Raw genomic sequence first — 15,934 nt, forward strand, 5'->3', positions numbered from 1 at the left:
CTCAGAGCTAGAGCCCCTCAGAAACATGGCCGCGGGGCGTTCTTCCGGAAGCGGTCACAGGCCCCTCCGTGACGCAGGGCCCCTCGGAGCGTCCTGTGGGGTTTCCATGGCGCTCCCCTCAGCCCCTAGTCTCTCCGCCTCCTCTGCAGCCTAAGCTCCGGGAACGGGCAGGGGAGCGCCGGGTCCCGCCTGCGACGGCGCCGGCGCCTGGGGGAGGGGCCTGGCGCGCCGGCGACGCTCTAGGCGGGCGCGCTCGCGTCTCTATGGTGCCGGGCGCTCCCGCGCGCCGCTCCCGCGCGCCGGGGCGGACGTTGCCCCTTTAAGCGGCGGCGGGCGGGGCCGAGGAGGTCCCGCGAGAGCGGCGGGGGGCGGGGGGCGGCGCCGAGGCTGGGGGCCCGCGGCCGATGGAGCCCGCGATGGAGCCGGAGACGCTGGAGGCGCGAATCAGTGAGTGTCCGGGAGGGGCGCGGGCCGGACCGGAACCGGAACCGGGGGCGCGAGGCGGGCCCCTTCCCGGCGGAGGCGGGGTACGCGGCGCCCCCTCCTCACGCCCCGCCCCAGCCCAGGAGGGGCGGCGCCCCGAGTCCGGCGCGCCGACCCCGGGGGAAGGAGGACCTGCGGCCGGACGCCGCCCACCCGCCCCGAGCCCGGGCGGCGACCCCGGCCGGGCGTGGGCCGTGCCCCCAGCCCCCCGGACGCGGCAGCAGCCTCCGCGGCCTTCCGAGCTGCTCCTCGGGGCCTGGGCGGGGGGCGAGCCCGCGGACCCGGGAGGAAGTCGGGCCTGAACCGGCTGCTCCTGGGTCCTGCGGGGCGCGACTCCCTCCCGTCCGTTCTCCCTGGCGCTGCGGGAGGGCAGGACCCTCTGGGCAGTTCCCGGCGGCGTCCGCACCTCCGTCCGAGGCCCCTGTCCCGTGCTCGGTGCTCGCGCGCCCCGCACCCGCACCCCGCCCCCGGGCCAGCCTCCCCCGACCCAGTGACCGCTCTCCCCAGGGCTTCCCTCGCGTCGGGCCCCGCCTGGGCCAGGGACCCGGGACGCCTCCGGGTCTCCCCTCGGCTCAGCCTCTAGGAGAAGCTGGGCAGGGCGATTTGGGGTCGTGGCCGGCCCCCTTTAAGCCGGTCTTGAGCAGAGTTGAACCCTGAGGTTGGCCGCAGAACCGCACCGTCCCCAGGGATGACTCAAAGTCACGGCCGGCCGGCGCGGGGGCAGGCAGGGAGAGGAGGCGCTGGGCGGCCCTTGACCTTTCTGGAAGCCACAGGTGTCCAGGTCCGGCAGCCTGGGGGATGGGCAGGGCCTTGGCTGAGCAGGCCCAAAGAGGCTACAGGACTTGGTCCGCGTCCGTGGCGACACCAGCCCCTCTCGGGTTTAGCAACCGAGAGGCCGGAGTCTGGGAGCTGGCAGGAGTCAGGACACCGGGGCTCAGCTGGACCCTGCTGTCCGGCGGCCTGGAGGTCCCTGGGCGCTTCCCTGGCGGAGCCCGAGGCAGAACGGCTTGGGGGGGAGTGATCCCAGTGACAGTGGCTCCGCCGCGGTGGGGGCTGGGCCCTGAAAGGCTGTCCCCCCCCCAGGGAGGGGGCTCCCCCACCCCACCCCGAGGAGTTAAGGGGGCTGGGGGCCGGGCAGGGGAGGGAGCTGTGTCTCGTGATGCTGTACTTCCTCCCCGCCGGCTCTGCCACTCGCTGCAGGGCCACCAAGCGGCCTGGTCCCACGGGTGCCCCCTGGTCTCTGGCCGCGCTGTGGGGAAGGAGGGGGCTCAGCAGGTCTTCCCTAAGAGGGGCCGGGAGGTCCTGCGGGCCTGTGTCCCCACGAGCAGCTGCCGGACGCCCTCTTCCTCCCCTGTGCGACTGGGCCTGGTGCCTGGCCTGGCCGGCGGTGTGTCCGCCCTGGCTCGCTCCTTCTTCCCGCCAGACCCGTGTGTGTGTGTGTGTGTGTGTGTGTGTGTGTAATGTTTATCACTCCCCAAATGTCCAGTGTGTGTGTGTGTGTGTGTGTGTGTAATGTTTATCACTCCCCAAATGTCCAGTGTGTGTGTGTGTGTGTGTGTGTTTAATGTTTATTTGTTTTACTTGAAAGGCAGAGAGAGAGGTCTTCCTTCTGCTGGTTCACTCCCCAATGTCCACAGTAGCCAGGGATGGACCAGGCTGAAGCCAGGAGCCCAGAACTCCCTCTGGCTCTCCCAGAGGGGTGGCAGGGCCCACTTGGGCCGGCATCCACTGCCTCTCGGGACACACGAGCAAGAAGCGAGATTGGAGGCAGAGGGGCCGAGACGGGAACCGGCACAGATGCGCACGGGACTGCTCTAGCCGGGCCTTAGCCCAGTGCGCCCCGACCGCTGTAGCCTAGGCCCCTGGAGTGTGCATGGAACGCGGAGGACTTGAATGACAGCCGCCAGGCACAAGGCTGCCAGGGCTCAGGCCCCCAGCCCGTGCTGGCCCCAGCCTCGTCCTGTCCTCAGGCCCTGCAGAGCTGGCTTAGAAGGGTGACGCTTGGAGCCCAGCTGCCCCGTGGCCTCACGGGCGGTGTTGTGTCCACAGTGTCTCAGTGCAGCTGAGGGGTCGGGGGTGGAGGCCAGGGGAGGTCATGTGAGCCCCGTTGTTGCTGAACCTCATTAGGGGCCAAGGCGGCAGGGGTCGGGCCTTGCTCGCTGGTGCCCTCCTGTGTGCCCTTTCCCGGCCACCACCCGTCCCCACACCTTGCCCCTGCCTGCCCAGGTGCGCACGGCAGCTGGGATGCGGCGTGACCGCAGCCTTGGGTCAGTGCCCTGGCCCGGCAAGGCCGCCGTGGGTGGGTGACACTGAGCCATTGCCAAGGAGACTTGGTGAAGCCAGCGTGGCGGAAGGAGCCACACGCCTGCCACCTCTGCTGTGCCTGGGCCCCGACACCGTGTGTCCCCTGGAGCTGGTCAGGGTGGAGTCCCAGCACCAGCCACCTCAGCTCCTGCAGGTCCTTGCCCCGGCCCCCCGCCCCCGGCCCAAGCCCCGCCTCCATCACTCTTACTAAGAGCTGGCTTCCCCGGCCCTGCCCGCCACACAGCTCCTTGAGCACGGCTGGTTTTTGTTTTGTTTTATCCGTAAAGATGTATTTATTTGAAAAGCAGTTAGAGAGAGAGAGAGGTCTTCCACCTGCTGGTTCACTCCCCAAATGGCCACAATGGCCGGGTCTGGGCCAGGCTGAAGCCAGGAGCCTGGAGCCTCCTCCAGGTGTCCCACGTGGGTGCGGGGCCCCAAGCACGTAGGCCGTCCTCCGCTGCTTTCCCAGCTGTTAGCAGGGAGCTGGATGGGACGTGGAGCAGCCGGGTCTTGAACCGGCACCCTTATGGGATGCCAGCGTCGCAGGTGGCGGCTTCCCCTGCTGTGCCTGGCTGTTTCCTTCCCCGTGGGTCTTCTTAGCACAGGTGCGCTGAGAAGGGAGGCGGGAAGTCAGGGAGGCCTCTCCGAGTGCTTCCCTCACCTGACGGGCTGGCTGCCTGGGGCGGGGGGGGACCAGGGACCCCGCGCAGGCCGCTGACCCCTCCTCCTGCAGACAGAGCCACGAACCCCCTGAACAAGGAGCTGGACTGGGCCAGCATCAACGGCTTCTGCGAGCAGCTCAGCGAGGACTTTGAGGGGTAGGTGCCCGCGTGCCCGGCCCCCGGGAAGGCCGGAGGCACTGGCAGCCCGACGGCGACCCTGGCCGCTGGGGCCGAGTGCCGCCCGGGGGGCAGCGCTGGCCGGGGCCTTGCTGGGCCCCTCACAGGGGAAGAAAGCCCCCCCTGAGCCTCGGGGCCTCGGAGAGGAAGTGGCGGCCCTGAGCTCTCCTGGGGTCCCATGGCCGGCTGGGAGGGGGCCGGCAGAGCCTTGCGCGGGGGCGGGGCACAGTGCCCGTCCTCGGGCTGCCCAGAGCTGACCTCCGGCGGGGCGTCGGGAGGGGCCTCCTCGGGTGGCGGGCGGTGCTAAGGCGGGGCCATCGTGCCTGCGCTCTGCTTTGGAGTCAGCCTGGTTCCGTGGGAACACCCCCCCCCCCCCGCGGAGTGCTCGGGGCTCGCTGTCCAGCGGGAGTGACGGTGCTGCCCGCCTCTCGACTCTGCAGTTGGCAGGAGAGCACGTGTGCCACCTGCTGTCACTCCCTGGTGATGCCCCCCCCCCCCCCCCCCCCCGTGAGGCTGCCGACGCCCCTCGCAGGAGGTCCTTTGCTCCCAGGCCGGCTCCCGCAGCGCCGCACTTGCTGTCGGGTTCTCGGGAAACCAGCAGGAGGCTGAGCCTGCCTGCCCCGCCCCACCCGGTCCTGGGCTGCGTCCTGGTCAGAGCGCGAGCCGGGCCTTTGCATGTGCCCGTGTGAGTGGGGTGCCGCGGGCTCCGGGGGGTCACGCCTCTGCGTCCTTCCCTCCCAGGCCTCCGCTTGCCACCCGGCTGCTGGCCCACAAGATCCAGTCCCCGCAGGAGTGGGAGGCCCTCCAGGCCCTGACGGTGAGGAGAGGGGGGCGGCGCTCTGTCCCCGGGCCACGCGATGGCACTGGGGGTGCCAAGGTGCAGGCCATTCCCTGGGGGCGCCCCGGTCGTGCTGCCTTGGGGGTCCGCGCGCCCCCAGGCCCAGCACAGCGCAGTCCCGGGGGCGGGGGCGAAACTGCACTTCCCTGAAGGAGCAGAGTGGGCGCCGTCCCCACGCACGTAGGACAGCGCTGGTGGGGCCGTGGCGGGGAGCGCTTTTCCTGTGCCGACAACGGCTGGGGTGGTGTGTCATGTCCTCACGGCACAGACGGCACGGCAGGACGCCTGGTCAGTGGTGCCCGCCGACGGTTAAAAAGAGCGGAGGAGAACCCGGGAAGCCAACGAGCAGGGTTCTCAGAAGGGGCTCCCGGGGCGCTTGGGGGCTCCCTACCCAGGACCCAGTCTGTCCATCCCCGTCCGTCCGTCCGTCCGCGGGCTCTGGGCGTGGCCTGGGTGTGGAGGCGGGGCCTCACGCCCGCGCCTGCGCAGGTGCTGGAGACATGCATGAAGAGCTGCGGCAAGCGCTTCCACGACGAGGTGGGCAAGTTCCGCTTCCTCAACGAGCTCATCAAGGTCGTGTCTCCCAAGGTGGGTGCTGCAGCCGGCCGCCCTGCTCAGGCCCCGCCCCCGCGCCAGCCTGGGGGCCGCGGGAGGGGCGAGCGCGGGCCTGCCCCACCCCCACCCCCGCGCCAGCCTGGGGGCCGCTCCCTGCACGCCTCGGCTCCGGCACGTGCCCCTGAGCCCACCACACACGGGGGCCTCCAGGTGCTAAAGAGAGACGGAGCCTGGGGCGCCCTCGCACGGGAGCAGTGCCGTAAGTGAGCGCCCACACCCTCCTCCTCCCCCGTGGGCTGCTGGGAGCGGCTCGGAGCCGCACGTCCACGTCCACGTGGGAGCCTCTGGCTCCTCCCCCTGGGGTCTCAAGGGTCAGTGTCCGTGAGCCGGCTCTGCGCCTGGGCTGCGCGCTGGGCCTTCCCCATACCCACTCCGCAGCCTCACCCCAGAGCCGCGTGCAGGTGGGGAGACCTGGGAGCAGGCGCCCCTGGCTGGCGAGTGGCAGAGCTGGGCGGGAACCCCGTCTGCGCTGGGCTGCACCCGTGGTCCAGACGCCTTCGGAGGGGGCTCTGGGGAGGCAGCCAGGCTCGGGCTGGGCCCGGGCGGGGACCGAGTGGATATTGATGGTGTCACCCACGGCCACACGAGAGGACCCGCTGAGAGATGGCCCACTGTGGAGCTGCTGAACAGCCGGAGGGCCAGGTGTGCCCCGCCCTGGGCGTCACAGCCGCCCCTCCCCTGTGCCCCCAGTACCTGGGCTCCCGGACGTCCGAGAAGGTGAAGGGCAGGGTCCTGGAGCTGCTGTACAGCTGGACGGTCGGCCTGCCCGAGGAGGCCAAGATCGCCGAGGCCTACCAGATGCTCAAGAAGCAGGGTGAGGCCCCGCCCCCGCGCTCCCGGCCAGCGGGGCTTCCTCGGGGAACCCCAGTGTGGGTGCCCAGCCCCTCTCCCCATGCCTCTTGACATGAGAGTCGGGGTAGGCTGGCACCAAGTCCAGAGCCAGCGCCAGCCTGCTGGAGAGAGGCTGACCCCCACCCGCTCTGCCCCGCCTCTCCCCGGGCACCTGGGCCCTGCTGGAGACTGACCCCCACCCCGCTCCGCCCCGCCTCTCCCCGGGCACCTGGGCCCTGCTGGAGAGAGGCTGACCCCCACCCCACTCCGCCCCGCCTCTCCCCGGGCACCTGGGCCCTGCTGGAGACTGACCCCCACCCCGCTCCGCCCCGCCTCTCCCCGGGCACCTGGGCCCTGCTGGAGAGAGGCTGACCCCCACCCCGCTCCGCCCCGCCTCTCCCCGGGCACCTGGGCCCTGCTGGAGACTGACCCCCACCCCGCTCCGCCCCGCCTCTCCCCGGGCACCTGGGCCCTGCTGGAGAGAGGCTGACCCCCACCCCGCTCCGCCCCGCCTCTCCCCGGGCACCTGGGCCCTGCTGGACAGAGGCTGACCCCCACCCCACTCCGCCCCGCCTCTCCCCGGGCACCTGAGCCCTGCTGGAGACTGACCCCCCACCCCGCTCCATCCCGCCTCTCTCCGGGCACCTGGGCCCTGCTGGACAGAGGCTGACCCCCACCCCGCTCCGCCCCGCCTCTCCCCGGGCACCTGGGCCCTGCTGGAGACTGACCCCCACCCCACTCCGCCCCGCCTCTCCCTGGGCCCTGCTGGAGAGAGGCTGACCCCCACCCTGCTCCGCCCCGCCTCTCCCCGGGCACCTGGGCCCTGCTGGACAGAGGCTGACCCCCACCCTGCTCCGCCCCGCCTCTCCCCGCTGGCCCGGTCACCTCAGGGATAGTGAAGTCTGACCCCAAGCTCCCGGACGACGCCATCTTCGCCCTTCCTCCTCCACGGCCCAAGAACGTCATCTTTGAAGATGAGGAGAAATCCAAGGTGAGGGGCCCGGGAGCAGCAGCGGGCAGAGGCGCGGGGCCACCCTCTCAGGCGTTTCCTGCAGAGCCCCCTCCGGCCCCGGCCCCGGCCCCAGCGCTGCCCGGAGTCCCGGCCCCCGCCCCCACCCCGCCCCTGCCCCGAGTCCCAGCCCAGAGTCCCCGCCCCCGCCCCGAGTCCCAGCCCCTCTGTCTGCGCAGATGCTGGCCCGCCTGCTCAAGAGCTCGCACCCTGAGGACCTCCGAGCAGCCAACAAGCTCATCAAGGACATGGTGCAGGAGGTGAGGGCGGGCGGGGCCGGCGGGGGGGGGACAGGTTCCGATGGGACTGTGGCATGGGGGGGGCGGGTTCCAAGGTGGGACTGGGCATGGTGGGGGGGGGGGACATTGTTGGGGGGGCAGGTTCCGAGGTGGGACTGTGTGCATGTGGGGGGGGGACATTGTTGGGGGGGCAGGTTCCAAGGTGGGACTGTGGGCATGGTGGGGGGGACGGGTTCCGAGGTGGGACTGGGCATGGTGGGGGGGGGACATTGTTGGGGGGACGGGTTCCAAGGTGGGACTGTGGGCATGGTGGGGGGGACGGGTTCCGAGGTGGGACTGGGCATGGTGGGGGGGGGACATTGTTGGGGGGACGGGTTCCAAGGTGGGACTGTGGGCATGGTGGGGGGGACGGGTTCCGAGGTGGGACTGTGGGCATGTCGGGGGGGTGATAGGTTCCGAGGTGGGACTGTGGGGGGGGGGCAGGGCATGGCGCTGGGCGGGGCTCTGAGCTGGGGCTGGGTGTGCATGGGAGCAGGGCTCCCTGTGCACAGGTTCCCGCCAGCACCGCTGACAGCGCCAGTAGCTCGGGACCGGTGTGCCGGGGACGCGTTTCCAGCCCGTGAGCCTCCGGGCTGGCCAGCTGCCGCACAGACTTGAGAAGTAGATGAGACCATAGTGTGGTTAAATGTTTACATACATACATAGCATGCTCAGATACGTGTAGACATACGAAGAGAGTAGTATGTGGTGTGTTTTTTTTTTTTTTTTTTTAAGATTTATTCTTTTGAAAGATGACAGAGAAACAGGGAGAGACACTACTGGTTGGCATCTGCTGGCTCACTTCCCAGATGGCTGCAGCAGCCAGGGCTGGGCCAGGCTGAAGCCAGGAGCTTCTTCCCGTTCTCCCAAGCGGGTGCAGAGGCCCAGCACTTGGGCCAGCCTCCACTGCCTTCCCAGGCGCATTGGCAGGGCGCTGGATCGGCAGCGGAGCAGCGCCCCTGTGGGGTGCGTGCGTTGCAGGTGGCAGCTTTGCCCGCTGCGCTCAGCGCCGGCCCCGGAAGTTCCTGTGAACGAGGACACATCACTGCCGTTGGCAGGCGCTCCCTGGGTGTGGGGTCCATCAAGGGCACCCGGCAGGGCCGGGGCCACAGCACGGGCGTCCCTGGGGCAGGAAGAGGCAGCGCCCTCCCATCGTGTGCAGGGTGCGCACCCAGCCACAGCCCGGTGTCGCCAGGTCGTCAGATCCCGAGCTCTCCCGTCACTCCCGGTAGCGGCCACCTCCCGGCACAGCTGCACCAGAACTGGCTGCTCCTTCTGGGGCTGAATGCGGTCTGCATGGCTTGGCCTAGGGCTGAGCGAGGGCTGAGGGCTCCCCTGGGCGCTCCTGCAGCCGGGGGCAAGAGGCCCAGGCAGTGGACGCCTGAGGTCGTCTGCCGCCTGCTCTGCCAGCCCTCACGGGCCAGGTCGGGCCCGGGTCACTCCTGCAGCTGCCTTGCCAGGCCCCGGCCCCTGCTCCTGCTCTGTGTGCGCCAGGCCCCGGCTCCTGCTCCTGCTCCTGTGTGCGCCAGGCCCTGGCTGGCACCGGGAGGGCTGCAGCGCCCACTGCTCGGCTGTGTGTGGTGAAAGGCCCCTTTCACTGTAGAGCCGGCACGCAGGGGGCGTCGCGGAGGTTCAAGGCTCAGGCCCTGGTCCCTCAGAAGCACCTGAGTGGTGGGAATCCGGACCCCAGGCCTTCTCTGGGGGTTCTGTTGGGCTCATGCAGAGGCCTGGGGCCGGGGGTGCTGGCCAGAGAGGAAGCGCCTGCAGGGTGACAGGGTGCTTTGTCCTGAGTGTGGAGGGGCGTGCGCTCAGCAGGGTCTGAGGACCCCCAGCAGACTCCCCAGGGGCAAGGGGCAAAGGGCAGGGGGCGGGGCATGGAGGCCAGCTCCCGTTTCTGCTGCTTCTGCAGGACCAGAAGCGGATGGAGAAGATCTCGCGGCGGGTCAGTGCCATCGAGGAGGTGAACAGCAACGTGAGGCTGCTCACGGAGATGGTGATGAGCCACAGCCAGGGCGGCGCGCCCTCGGGCGGCAGCGAGGACCTCATGAAGGTGCCTGCACCTCCCGTCCCCTCCCCTCCCCTCCCCGCTCCGGGCCCACCCCGGAGGCCCTGGCCACCCTGATCCCCCTGCCCTGCCGCCCCCAGGAACTATACCAGCGGTGTGAGCGGATGCGGCCCACGCTCTTCCGACTGGCCAGCGACACCGAGGACAACGACGAGGCCTTAGGTGAGCCCAGGCCTGGCCCGACCCCGCCCTCCGCTTCTCTCTCCTGCCCAGCCCCCAGCCCCGCGGAATGCCTGCAGTGAGAGGGAGCCTCCACCAGAGGGTGCCCTCCTCCACCGGCGAGCTAGGCCTCTGCCCTTGCAGGAGGGAGCAGAGAGCAGGGGCTCCCGCAGCTGGGAGAGCCTTTGGGCCAGGGTCCTCTGTGGGCACGGGCTGCACGGCACTGTCCCGTATCGGGTGGGAGGTGACAGAGCCAGAGGGGACCAAGGGCCGCTGCCTCGGAGCCGTTCCAGAGCCGAGCTGGGGGCGTCTGGCTGGGCTCCTGGGGCAGGTGTCTGGGAGTCCACCTGGCACCTGAGTGTGAGGGGACGGCCACCCGCAGGGTGTGGCAGGGGCCTCCTCCTGGAGCTTGGAGCCTGCTAGCGGGGGTGGCCGTGAACCACTTCCGTGAACGGTGACCGTGGCAGGAGAGAAGTGGGGGGAGGGAGGCAGGGTAGGGTGGGCTTAGGAGCAGCCTCCCAGGTGCCTCCTGGGCAAAGACCGAGGCAGCGAGGGGCCAGGAAGCGAGAAGATGCAGACGCGAGGCAGCCCCGTGCCAGGGCCCAGGGCCAGCCCGGCAGCGTGGCTGAGGGGGTGACAGAGGGGCGGGCGGAGGCTGAGCGGACGAGACGAGGACCCCCGCCCCGCCTCATACACAGGCGGGGCTGCACGCGGGGTCTCCCGCGGTCCCTCAGCCTGGCTGCCCCTCCCGCCTTGCAGCCGAGATCCTGCAGGCCAATGACAACCTCACCCAGGTGATCAACCTGTACAAGCAGCTGGTGCGCGGCGAGGAAGTCAACGGGGACGCCACGGCCAGCGCCATCCCTGGTGAGGAGGAGGCCGGGCGGGGCCTGCCGTGCCCGTGTGTGTGTGTGTGTGTGTCTGTGTGTGCCCGTGTGTGCATCTCTGTGTGTCTCAGTGTGTGTGTACCTGTGTCTGTGTGTGTGTGCCTGTGTCTCAGTGTGTGTGTGCTTGTGTCCATGTCTGCGTCTCAGTGTGTGTGTGCCTGTGTCTGTGTGTGTACCTGTGTCTGTGTGTGTGTCTCAGTGTGTGTGTACCTGTGCCTATGTGTCTCTGTGTGTATGTATCTGTGTGTGTATCTGTGTGTGTCTGTATATCTCTGTGTGTGTGTATCTCCGTGTGTGTGTGTGTGAGTGTATTATCTGTGTGTGCATGTGTGTTTCTGGGTGTGTGTGTGCATCTCTGTGTGCGTGTGTATGTATGTGTGTGTGTGTATATATGTGTGTATGTGTCTGTGTGTATCTCCATGTGTCTCTGTCTCTGTGTGTATATGTCCGTGTGTGTGTGAATGTATTATCTGTGTGTGCATGTGTGTTTCTGGGTGTGTGTGCATCTCTATCTGCGTGCGTGTGTATGTATGTGTGTGTGTGTATCTCTGTGTATGTATCTGCGTGGGTGTGTCTGTGTGTGTGTCTTTCTGTATATGTATTCGTGTGTGCATGTGCGTATCTGTGTGTATGTGTATATTTATGTTTGCGTATGTATCTGTGTGTATGTCTGTGTGTATCCGTGTGTGTATGCACGTATCTGTATGTATATCTCTGTGTGTACATATATCTATTGATGTGTATATGTGTATGTATGTACGTATCTGTCTCTGCGTGTGTATGTGTATGTATGTATGTGTGTATCTATGTGTGTGTATCTGTGTGTACGTATCCGTGTGTATGTGTGTGTGTCTGTGTGTATCTGTGTATGTGCATGTATGTATGTATCCATGCGTGTCTGTGTGTCTGTGTCTCTGTGTCTGTGTGTGTACACGTACCGAGGGTGTAAGGTGGCACCAGTCCCACAGCTGGCCCGGTGAGGGAGGTGGGGAGGGCCCCAGGGAGAGAGCTGGGGGACGGCCGTGCTGGGCCGCGCCCGCAGCTGTGGGGGAGGCAGTGTGTGCTGGGGCGAGGGCTTGGAGAGCCCAGTGGGAAGGCAGCTTGTCTTCCTGTCCCGGGGCTGGGTGACACCGCCGGGCCTGCCGGAGGGAGAGCAGGCAGGAGGGAGTCGCCTGCTGAGCTCGGCACGGGTCGGGGGAGGTTGGCATTGGCTGCGGGGTGTGCCCCAGGGGCAGCCATGGCTTAGTGTGGCCTTAAGGCCGAAGGGCAGCTCGCCCAGCAAAGCTAGGAGGACAGTACGGGCACGGCCCCGCCACGCGGGCACTGGGCGTGTTTGCAGTGAGGGCAGCCCCTGACGACACGCCCCTCAGAGGGCTCCCTGTCCTGTCGTCACGTGACACAGACAGAAGTGCCACGTGGCCAAGGAGGGGGAGGCAGGAGGCCAGCAGGGGTGAGGGTGGGGCTAGGCATTGCTCCCCCCAAAAGCTCCGGGGACCCCAAGACCCAGTGTCCTCCACCCAGGCCCTGCTGGACGCTCCCCTCCCGCCCTAGGGAGCACGTCAGCCCTGCTGGACCTCTCGGGCCTGGACCTCCCTCCTGCCGGGGCCACGCCCCTGGCCCCGCCTCCTGGCCCTGGCAGCCAGGCCAGCCCGGAGCAGCTCAGCGCCTCAGTTTCCCTGCTTGACGACGAGCTCATGTCCCTGGGTAAGGAAGGGGCCAGGCTGGAGGGGCGGGCTCCGCCGTGGGAGTGGTGCGTGTGTGGCTGTGTAGGATGGCGCCGCCCTCAGTGTGAATCGTGGGCAGTAGGCCCATTTCACAGATGAGGCAGCCGAGGCTCAGAGAACGAGGCTGCGCCTGCTGGCAAGCTGGAGGGCAGGGACGCCCTGGCAGGGTTCCCTCCCCGCTCGTGCTCGGGGAACGAGGTGCGCTTTGCACTTCCTGTCCCCCAGGTGTTCAGCAGAGCCCTGGGCCCCCAGCCCCCTTCTGGTTTCTTCTCACACGCACAGAGGCCCTGTGCCAGGGCCGCAGTACGCAGCCGCGCCCTGGGACTGGAGGAAGCCTCAGGCCCTCGCTGTGGCCCCGGCAGGGGGGTGAGGGCTGGTGGACGGGGCTGTGTCCCAGCTCAGCAGCCCGAGGTCACGCAGTGAAGCGGCAGAACAGTGCCAAGTCCACGGCCAGCAGGAGCCGTCCGAGTCTGGACTCTGCTGCTCTCCGCTGTCTGACCTTGGGCGCGTGACTGCACCCCCGGGCCCCCGGCCTCATCCTTAGGAGAGCCGAGCATCCCACTCCGACCTTTGAGAGCTGGAGGACTCGGCGGGTCCTGCATCGCCAGCACGCGGCCTGTAGGGCCACCGTAAGCATTAGCGTTGCCGCCGTGGTGTCTCTGGGGACACATCACAAGAAGAGACCCGGCGGTCACGTGGTGGTCACGTGGTGGTCACCTGGCACTGCGGTCAGGAGCTGGGCCACCCAGGCTGCGGCAGAAGGGGGGACTCGTCTTCCAGCGGTCAGCCTGGTGTCGCAGGGAGGTGGCGGCCACTGCCTCCTGCTAGGGAGCCGCTCCCTGCCGCCCTGGCCTCGGCCCCGGCCCCGCGGCACCGGCTGGCGCCCCGGTTGGCCTTGCTGGCCCTGCAGAGTAGGCCCAGCCCGCACCGTCACTGCACGCATGGGGACACAGGCTCGGCCAGCGCCCTGCTCGCCCTCCTCAGCCCCGACACAGGGAAGTCCTGAGGCCTCGTGCGCAGGCGGAAGCCAGCGTGGGCCGCCCGAGGCTCCGCCTTGCCTCCCTGCCCTGGCCCTGTCCCTGGGATCCTGTGGGACTCGCGTCTGAATGGAGCCTCTCGGAAAGGCGGGGGTGGGGGTGGTAGGAGCTGGGAGCCCCCCCGCAGGCTCCCGGTCGCCCTCTGTGGTCAGCCCTGCTCCTCCACCTGGGTCCTCTCCCGCAGGCCTGAGCGACCCCACACCCGCTGCGGGCCCCGGCTTGGATGGCGCCGGGTGGAACAGCTTCCAGGTAGGGTGCGCCTGGCACCAGCCTGCCCAGTCCCACGTCTGGCGCAGGGGCAGCAGGGAAGCGCACGGGGCCTCGGGGCTCCAGGCTGTGGGGTGACGGCAGCCCAGGGGCTGGAGGCACCATGGGTCCTCTCCTCCCTGGCCCTCCTGCTGGGTCTTCCCCATCTCTGCCTCGGGTCTCCCCTGGGGCTGCCACCCCACCTGGGGGGGGGGGGGTTGGGAGGAGGGCTTTCCCTGAGGGGACCCTTGAGGTCTGCAGAGCACAGCGGAGGCTCTGCTGTCCCCAGAGGCACCTGCCATGAGGGGAAGGAGCCTCAGGGCGGGGCCAGGGCCCCCTCCCCCCACGACTCTTCCCACAGCCGCACCCCTGCGTCTTTTGGCCCACAGTCCTCCGAGGGCACTGAGCCCCCAGCCCCCACTCCGGCCCAGGCCCCCAGCACGCACAGCCGCCCCCCGGCACCGGCGTCCGTGCCGACGAGCAGCGGCCTGGATGACCTGGACCTGCTGGGGAAGACACTCCTGCAGCAGTCGCTGCCCCCGGAGTCCCAGCAAGTGCGGTGGTGAGCGCTGCCCCCGGCCGGCTGTGCCCAGCGCCAGCCGCTTCTCCCGGCCCGCAGGGAGGGAGGCGTCGCTGGTTTACTCCTGGCAGCCCAGGACGGGGTGGGGGGGCAGGAGAGGCCTGCAAGGTCTCAGCCTGGACATGGAGCTGAGACAGAGGGGACCCAGGCCTTCCTGTAGGCCCAGAGCCAGGGCACAGAGGGGAGGGCGTGGGCGGATCCCAGGTGAGGAGACCCCAGGCCAGAGAGACTAGCTAGTGACCAAGCCAGAGCCCCGCCGCTGAGTAGCGCCCGTCCCCCAATAAGGGAGAAGCCGCAGCCAGCGCCCCGGCTCACGCTGCGGGACCTGCAGAGCAAGAGCAGCGGCAGCTCGCCCAGCTCCAGCGCCGGCTCCAGCGCCGGCAGCCTGCTCCACGCCACGTCCCCGGAGCCCACTGCGCCCGCGCAGCAGCCCACGCCCACCGAGCTCTCCCTTGCCAGCATCACTGTGCCCTTGGAGTCCATCAAACCCAGTGAGTGGGCTCGGTCCAGGGGAGGAGGCTTGGGTCTCCCCAGGGTCATAGAACCGGCCTGCAGGCCACTGCCCGGCACCAGGTCCCGAACAGAAGGGTGGGCGCCGGCTGTCGTCCGTGAACTCGCTGGACCCGAGCTCTCGCTGGTCCCTCTCTCGGGCTGCGGCCTCTCGGGATCCCAGCATGGGGGGAGCCCCAGACAGCAGCCCTGCGGGGGCTGTGCCATGTGCCGAGCACCGCCCTCCCACGCTCGCCCTGCAGGCAGCATCTTGCCCGTGACTGTGTACGACCAGCATGGCTTCCGCGTCCTCTTCCACTTCGCCCGCGACCCCCTGCCGGGGCGCGCCGACGTGCTGGTGGTGGTGGTGTCCATGCTGAGCACAGCGCCCCAGCCCATCCGCAACATCGTCTTCCAGTCGGCTGTCCCCAAGGTGACAGCATGGGGCAGGTGGGGCGGGGCAGGGGCGGGGCAGGCAGGGAGAGCAGCAGGGCCCACGGAGCCCTTGTCCCCCGTGCCCGCAGGTCATGAAAGTGAAGCTGCAGCCACCCTCGGGCACGGAGCTGCCCGCCTTCAACCCCATCGTGCACCCCTCAGCCATCACCCAGGTCCTGCTCCTCGCCAACCCGCAGAAGGTGAGGGCCCGGCCAGGAGCTGGCCACGCGGGGCGGGGCGGGACGCCCTCCCCCACTGACCTCTGCTTCCCCGTGTCTGCCGCAGGAGAAGGTTCGCCTCCGCTACAAGCTCATCTTCACCATGGGCGACCAGACCTACAACGAGATGGGGGACGTGGACCAGTTCCCCCCGCCCGAGACCTGGGGCAGCCTCTAGAACGGGGAGGAGGGCGGGGCCGAGCCACCGGCCAGCCCGGGACCCCCTGTGCGCCCCGCGGCCACGCCTCCGCCCCGGCCTGGTGCTTTGCCCCACCCCTGCGGCTCCCAGTGACTCTGCCTGCTCCCTCCTGAGGCTGGGCCTGGGTTTGCACTTCTGGGGCCCCAGCACCAGTGGGAGCCTGGGGCCGAGACGGGCTGCATGGGCCTGGAAGGACCTTGGGTGGCGGGAAGAAGCAGGCTGTTGGGGAAGGGCAGGCGTGGAGGCAGCCCCACCCCGGCCTGCGGCGGCGTCTTTACCGCCTGTCTCTTATGCCTTATGGGAAGGCCCAGCCATAACCCGGGAGCCGTGCTGGAGCTGGGGCCAGCCTCGCCTCCGCCATAGGACGCCCGTGAACGGGGGTGGCCCTGCACCCCCAGCTATTTGCACTCTGGTGTGTGGTTTGACTCCGCTTTTCTTTCAGAGTGGCCCTGTGGTCACGGTCGCAGGGGGCTGCACCGGGGGAGCCCCACCCGGCCCCACCTCTGCCCAGGAGGCCTCCCTCGGCCCCGGGTCTGCTGTGGGGCTGTGGGGCCCCTGGAGTCCTCAGTGTGACCCCTTCGGTCCTTGGCCTCTGCTGGGGCCTCCTGTCCACCCCCGTCCGTGGTCAGAAGTGGGCTCAGTGTGAGTGGGAGGAGTATTTATGAAAATAAAATGTCCATTTTCCTGGACTGGCCGCT

At 69.0% G+C, this 15,934-nt stretch overlaps 1 protein-coding gene and 1 long non-coding RNA gene across 5 annotated transcripts; one reads left to right on the forward strand and one right to left on the reverse strand.

The window, feature by feature from the left end:
- Positions 1-84: 84 nt before the first annotated feature.
- On the forward strand, positions 85-15,925 carry GGA1 (golgi associated, gamma adaptin ear containing, ARF binding protein 1). 4 transcript variants are annotated; one of them, XM_051841131.3, is made up of 17 exons: positions 85-447; positions 3,521-3,605; positions 4,368-4,443; positions 4,954-5,052; positions 5,770-5,893; positions 6,801-6,901; positions 7,099-7,179; positions 9,107-9,247; positions 9,343-9,424; positions 10,181-10,288; positions 11,830-12,012; positions 13,254-13,318; positions 13,705-13,877; positions 14,181-14,386; positions 14,648-14,817; positions 14,909-15,019; positions 15,105-15,925. In XM_051841131.3, exons 1-17 carry the CDS (start codon positions 405-407, stop codon positions 15,213-15,215), a joined length of 1,959 nt encoding a protein of 652 aa, XP_051697091.2. In that variant the 5' UTR covers positions 85-404; the 3' UTR covers positions 15,216-15,925. The 4 variants fall into 4 exon arrangements, with proteins under 4 accessions (XP_051697091.2, XP_051697092.2, XP_089163736.1 ...); XM_051841132.3 differs by having other exon boundaries at positions 273-447; positions 11,860-12,012; XM_089307610.1 differs by lacking the exon at positions 85-447 and adding an exon at positions 1,246-1,264.
- Positions 7,904-15,156, reverse strand: LOC127489566 (uncharacterized). The gene is made up of 2 exons (XR_007917467.2): positions 15,080-15,156; positions 7,904-8,222 (listed from the first exon to the last, which is right to left on the reverse strand). It is a non-coding gene; the product is annotated as an uncharacterized LOC127489566 (long non-coding RNA).
- Positions 15,926-15,934: the final 9 nt, after the last annotated feature.

The sequence above is a fragment of the Oryctolagus cuniculus genome, chromosome 11, assembly GCF_051225735.1.
Source record: "Oryctolagus cuniculus isolate XC-2025 breed Fujian yellow rabbit chromosome 11, ASM5122573v1, whole genome shotgun sequence".
Taxonomy (NCBI): Eukaryota; Metazoa; Chordata; class Mammalia; order Lagomorpha; family Leporidae; genus Oryctolagus; species Oryctolagus cuniculus.

Bases quoted from the DNA above. Each gene is read 5' to 3' on its own strand.
- GGA1 (XM_051841131.3), top strand. From the start codon at position 405: ATGGAGCCCGCGATGGAGCCGGAGACGCTGGAGGCGCGAATCA. The intron at 6,902-7,098 runs GTGAGGGGCCCG...CTGTCTGCGCAG, and splicing joins AAGATGAGGAGAAATCCAAG to ATGCTGGCCCGCCTGCTCAA. The intron at 14,387-14,647 runs GTGAGTGGGCTC...CTCGCCCTGCAG, and splicing joins CTTGGAGTCCATCAAACCCA to GCAGCATCTTGCCCGTGACT.